This window comes from Gastrolobium bilobum, unplaced genomic scaffold, assembly GCF_033153095.1.
Source record: "Gastrolobium bilobum isolate Gb01-03AN ecotype WA unplaced genomic scaffold, APGP_CSIRO_Gbil_v1 utg159966, whole genome shotgun sequence".
Classification (NCBI taxonomy): Eukaryota; Viridiplantae; Streptophyta; class Magnoliopsida; order Fabales; family Fabaceae; genus Gastrolobium; species Gastrolobium bilobum.
The window spans coordinates 1-5,908 of record NW_026899538.1 but is presented as its reverse complement, the minus strand read 5'-3'; the positions used below and the strand labels follow the sequence as shown (position 1 = coordinate 5,908).

Below are 5,908 nucleotides of genomic sequence, written 5' to 3'. Positions count from 1 at the left end.
CAACTATCTTCCCCACAAGGCATATTCTCATCTAGATTACTTGGCTGCCTTTTATTTGAAATTTTGCATGTCATGATTTTTTTTTGTTTTCCATTTGAATTGAGAATTTTGTTCTACACATGGAGATGTTTCTGTTATTATATGATATGTGTGTTTTTGTATAAAATTCAAGGAGAATTCGTATTCTAAAATTTTTGGCTTTATAAAAACCAATTAAAAATGAGACTCATTGACCAATGATGGAGCTTTTTGTGAGATTTCCCCCCATCTAATTTGCGTTTGTATCTGCTCTGCCATTTTGCAAAAGAGTAACTCAGCACAACCACATCACTTGAAGCTCGTTCAGTTATATTTTTGGAACCATCCTCTGTCTTTCGGTACACGGTGGTGTTAGCTGCATCCTACTTCCCCATCACTTGAAGTTCATTCTCAGATCAAGTAAGTGGTGTTAGCTGCATGTATATCTTATTTGTTGAATTTTTACGTAGAAGTTAAATTTTTCATTTTGTCATCTCCTATAATTGATCCATTGTTATAAAATATATTCATAAGCTTATTTTATGGACCCTTGTGACATTCAACCTTTTTTAAAATGATTTATTAAGTTTGGGTTTATGGGAAGTAGGTCTTGAATGTTATGTTAATAATATTAAAAAATTATCATGTTGTGATGATGTTGATGTTGATGTTGTTGTTGAGATAATGGCATAGGAGGAGGGTTTTGGTATACTGGGATTCCTTGGATGGGTCTGAGAAAACCAAGTTCTTGGCTTAGGCTTTGGATTTGTGGTTGTTCTTGTTGTTGGTGGTTGAAAAGTGGCTGGTTGTGGAAGTAATGGTTTTGCTGAAATGTTTGGAAGGGATTGGCATTACCGTTTTGGAAGTGATGAATGAGGTTGGAGTTTTTGGAATCTGTAGCCTTTGGATTAGAGAGGGAGAGGTCATGATCAAAGCAAGTATCCTTTTTGGACATTGATGGTGATGATGATAAGGAGTTTGTAGAGTCCAAAGCTGTCTTCCAAAACCCCAAGTCTATGTCTTCTTCTGTTGTAGTACTTCTCCTCCAACTTGATGTGGGTTTGCTGTTTGGAGGGTTGATTTGCAAGGATAAGTCCTGGTTGTGCTGGGAATAATTTTCCATCCTTGCCTATCAATACAAGTTTACTTGTTTTGCTACTTTTGCAATGAAGAAGAGTATTGTAAAATCAACAACCCATTACCATGAACAGAAAACTGATTGATAAACAAAAGCCTGCTCATAATCTATAATTGAACTTTAATAAGTCTTAAGATGAATATTCAGATCTCTACATAAATCATATCTTACACGTTAAAGAAACCCTTGTCCCTCACTCTTCTTAATTACCTTGGACTTTTCTTAGACAACATTTTTTCTGAAGAGAATGATAGCTGAGCAAGTTGATCAACACTTGTATTCGTTTTGGTAAAAAAAAAATGTTACCTTATATGTAGTGGCTCTCGATCATTCAAATCAACGCAGTTAAAGGCTCGTTAATTTATTTCCCTCACTCCATCACTATCTAGAAAAGAAGATCGGAAAAAATGGAAAATAAAAGGTTAATAAAGGTGTACTTACTCTTCTCAAGTTTGAAATATTTTTTAAATGGTTTTGAAGAGCTGATCATAAATTATTACGAAATAAAAATTGAATTGATTACCTTTGTGTATAGGAGAACTCAACGTAGCTTTCAATTCTGCATTAAAGAAAAGAGATTAGGTAGAAATAAAAGATGGCTTCTTATGTCAACAATTATAAGCAGACATTACTTTGTTTGCAATTTTTTTACACAGCTAAAGGTGTACGAACTTGTACATAATTAATAGAGGAAAACTAATGTAATTTTTTTTGTAACGTGTAATTGACAATCATTGTCCTCTTTCCTTTTAACATGCAATCACAAAGTTGTACAAAATAATACCCAACATGTAAATATAATAAGATAACATCAAGAGTAAACACCCTTTTTAGTCCATGTCAATATCTACGAAATCCTTTTTAGTCCCTGGCAATAAAAAAGGACCAAATTGGTCCCTGAAATTACAAAAAAAGGGCCATGTTAGTCCTTATGTCAACTCCCAAATATGTAGAGTGGCCCTTTTCTTGTACTTTCAGGGACCAATTTGGTCCTTTTTTATTGCCAGGGACTGAAAAGGACTTCGTAGATATTGCCAGGGACTAAAAAGGGTGTTTACTCTAACATCAATATTAAGCATCTTGTCTTATATATGTGGACCAAATTTTTCTCATCTAGTTACTAGTTTGCAAGCATGGTAATTAACTAATTATTAGAAAAGAACAGAAGTATATAGTAGTCGTTTTCGCTGAGAGGAAAAGGGTTGTGGTGTGGATTCTATCCTCTGCTTGCTGCATGCATTTGCAATATTGAAGAGTAAGAAATATATGATAAATTCGTTTATAACAGCCATGATATTTATTTTTTTGAAGGTAATTACTTAACTGAATCTGTTTGTCTTCACGTGTTAGATAATGACCATCGACAATGGAATGGAGTTTACTGTCATACTCGTACTCATTACTCATTTGGAGTCTTTGCATCAACTGACTAACATGTTTGTCAGTATATGTGCTGTTATGTTACGCATTGCTGAAAACCGGAGAAATAGACGCAGGAGAGTGTCATTGGACCATCGTGGGAGGGCTAGAGCAAGGGAAGTAAACTTCCTTAGGATTGTTCACATAAGTGACACGGCGTGTATAGAGAATACAAGGATGGACATGAGGTGTTTTCATAACTTGTGTGGGTTGCTTAAAACTGTTGGTAAACTTCAACCGACGAGCCATATGGGTGTAGAGGAGATGGTTGCAATATTTCTTCACATATTGGCCCACGATGTGAAGAACAGGATAATTAAAAGACAATTCATGAGATCCGGAGAAACCATTAGTAGACAGTTCTCTAATGTTTTGCTTGCAGTGTTACGTTGTCATAATGTTCTACTAAAACGACCTGAGCCAATCCTGGAAAATTCGACCGATGATAAGTGGAAGTGGTTCAAGGTAAGTTACTAGTCCACGTGAACCCTAATTCATGCTATACATTTTGAGTCACCAATCAAGTGTGCGTGTTACTAATATTCTAAATTGAATTATAGAATTGTTTGGGAGCACTTGATGGGACACACATAAAGTGCAACCCCTTATTGGCGGACAAGGCCAGATACCGGACTAGAAAGGGTGACATAGCAACTAATGTTTTAGGGGTTTGTTCTCAAGATGGTCAGTTTATTTTCGTCTTGCCTGGTTGGGAGGGATCAACTGCAGATTCTAGGGTTCTAAGAGATGCCATAAGTCGTCCAGACGGTTTGAAGGTTCCTAAAGGTAAGCACTATGACTCATTGACATGACATCACAGTTGTGGGTCAGTTATTTTACTTACCGTATTATATGTTTTGATATAAGTTAACTGTAACTTGTGATGTAGGATACTATTACCTAGGTGATGCTGGTTACATGAATGGGGAAGGTTTCCTTACGCCATATAGAGGACAACGATATCATCTTAGTGAATGGAGGCACGGTGCCCAACCAAGGACAGCCCAAGAATTTTTTAATATGAAACATTCCTCTGCAAGGAATGTCATTGAACGTTGCTTCGGGATATTTAAGGGGCGTTGGGCTATTGTCCGATCGAAGTCCTTTTATCCCGTTAAAACTCAATGCAGGATTATTAGCGCATGTTGCTTGCTTCATAACCACATACGGAGAGAGATGGCAGTGGACCCATTGGACGGTGAAGAAGTTTATATGCAACACGTTGAAGATAACATGGGAGGACTTGAATTCATCACACATGTTGAGTCATCTAATGCATGGACACTGCGCAGGGATGAAATGGCACATGACATGTTTAACACCTGGAGGAATCGTGTTTGAATATGAACAGAGATTGATATCAATCATTTTGCAATGTTTATTTTGTTTCCATTGTCACGTTATGTACTTTTCAAGCTATTTGCGTTTATGTTGTAATATTAAAGCCTTTGACAAACATATTGTCCCTGTACTGTACTTATTGATTATTCGTTAGTTTATGTTAAGGAGTGTTTATAACTTGGTCATGTTACTTATTTAAATCGTGTTACTTTTATGGCAGACAACTATGGACATAGTAAGTGTACTGATTTTGAAAATGTTTATCGCAGGTACAACCGTGGAACACTAAAATTTGAAGTATGGAGGAAAGTCAGAGTTTCAGAAACAAACGTAATCACACTTGGACTGCCGAGGAAGATAAGATCTTGGTCGAATGTATGGCTGACATTGCACATCTTTGGAGAGGTGAGAACGGGTTCAAACAAGGTTTCTCTAATGCAATTGAGAGGATGATGCATCTCAAGATACCGCATTGTTCACTTAAAGCCATCCCTCACATCACCTCCAGGGTGAAATTGTTGAAAAAACAATACAATGCCATTTATGAAATGACTGGAGGTTCTGGTGGAAGTGGTTTCGGATGGAACGACTCTAAGAAAATGATTGACGTCGAGAAGGAAATATTTGATGACTGGTGTAAGGTGAAGGTGTTTGAAGTTATTTGTTTACTTATGCATTGCTTTATCCTTTGTTTTGTTTTTGTATTCGGTGTTTAACTGACTTGTTTATCCGCAGTCTCACCCAACTGCAAAGGGCCTTTACAACAAGCCTTTCCCCCACTATGATATTTTGGGATCCATATTTGGCAAGGATGCAGCAACCGGAGGTAATGCAGAGACAATGGGACAATCAGTCAATGTCATGGAGTCAAATTCGGCATGCAATGCAGAGAGTGATCAAGCATTTTACGACGATCTAGACCTCAGTGGGGACTACATACCCACACCATTAGCAGATCCAGTGGAACCTGAAGTCCCAATTGAAGAAATTGTGCCACCCACAGATGTGTCTACTGCCACTGCCAAAAAGGGAAAGAAACGTGACAGACAAGAAGATTAATTGGTTGCTCCAATAGTTGATGTAATGAAAGATATAAATCAGAACTACCGCGAAGGTATTGAGAAGCTGGTTTCATGCTTTCAGCATCAAGCTAATGGGAGTAAAAGACGGATGTCTATTATGGAAGAGCTGGGAAAAATTGGAGATCTTACTGATTCACAGATGGTTAAACTTGCGGTGCAGTTGGGAAAGGATACAACTTTGACAGATGTCTTCATGCAATGCAATGATCAGCAAAGGAAGTGTCTCCTGGCTGATTTGTTGTCTAATTCTCTATAAACATAGGTGGTAAGTTTTTTTGAAGGGTTTGTGTATACAGCCATCCTCTGTATGGTACCTTTTGGTGTGGTTTTATATGGATTTCGGACAGTAGAAATAGCTTCACTGTGTGCTACCAAGATTACAAAGAAATTGGGAAAAATGGCACATCATGAATAATGCTAATCAGTGGATGCATGTGCTGGAATTGTAAACCATACTGCTTTTGGTAAGTTTGGGATGATCTGCATAAGCGAATATATATGACAAGGGAAAGGGTCTTGACGACAGCCACATTCGTTTTGGACACCTCATCTATTACTAATGCTATAAATTGATATGTATTATGTTAAGGGTACCTGCACATTAGGGATGCAACAGGTATGCTGTTTTTTATTACACCTACCTCAATATGTAATCCCTACCTGCTTTAAAGTTGTATGGTTACATGATGGTGATAAACAGACATGGACTATTTTAAGATTATTTTTGTAGGTGAAAAGGTATTATTGTATTGTCTACATAAAAAATATAATAACTGTTACAGTCATGTCATTCAATGGTGTTTGAACTTACAGTGATATAAATTTAGCTATCAAGACTTTCATGGAATGGAGCCGAAGGGCATCAAATCTGGAGACAATTAGCTACTTTGACATTACGAACGGGTTCAAC

General features: G+C 37.1%; 2 protein-coding genes across 2 annotated transcripts; both read left to right on the top strand.

Moving 5' to 3' along the window:
• Window positions 1-2,509: 2,509 nt before the first annotated feature.
• LOC133291231 (protein ALP1-like) lies at window positions 2,510-3,916 on the top strand. The gene is made up of 3 exons (XM_061489451.1): window positions 2,510-3,040; window positions 3,136-3,361; window positions 3,465-3,916. Exons 1-3 carry the CDS (start codon window positions 2,510-2,512, stop codon window positions 3,914-3,916), a joined length of 1,209 nt encoding a protein of 402 aa, XP_061345435.1.
• A 299-nt stretch (window positions 3,917-4,215) lies between these two features.
• LOC133291230 (uncharacterized) lies at window positions 4,216-4,975 on the top strand. The gene is made up of 2 exons (XM_061489450.1): window positions 4,216-4,563; window positions 4,652-4,975. Exons 1-2 carry the CDS (start codon window positions 4,216-4,218, stop codon window positions 4,973-4,975), a joined length of 672 nt encoding a protein of 223 aa, XP_061345434.1.
• Window positions 4,976-5,908: the final 933 nt, after the last annotated feature.

Excerpts from the sequence above, each read along its gene's own strand:
- LOC133291230 (XM_061489450.1), top strand. The coding sequence starts at position 4,216 with ATGGAGGAAAGTCAGAGTTTCAGAAACAAACGTAATCACACTTGGACT. Across the intron at positions 4,564-4,651 it reads ATGACTGGTGTAAGGTGAAG|TCTCACCCAACTGCAAAGGG; the intron begins GTGTTTGAAGTT and ends GTTTATCCGCAG.
- LOC133291231 (XM_061489451.1), top strand. The coding sequence starts at position 2,510 with ATGACCATCGACAATGGAATGGAGTTTACTGTCATACTCGTACTCATT. Across the intron at positions 3,041-3,135 it reads ATAAGTGGAAGTGGTTCAAG|AATTGTTTGGGAGCACTTGA; the intron begins GTAAGTTACTAG and ends ATTGAATTATAG. Across the intron at positions 3,362-3,464 it reads CGGTTTGAAGGTTCCTAAAG|GATACTATTACCTAGGTGAT; the intron begins GTAAGCACTATG and ends CTTGTGATGTAG.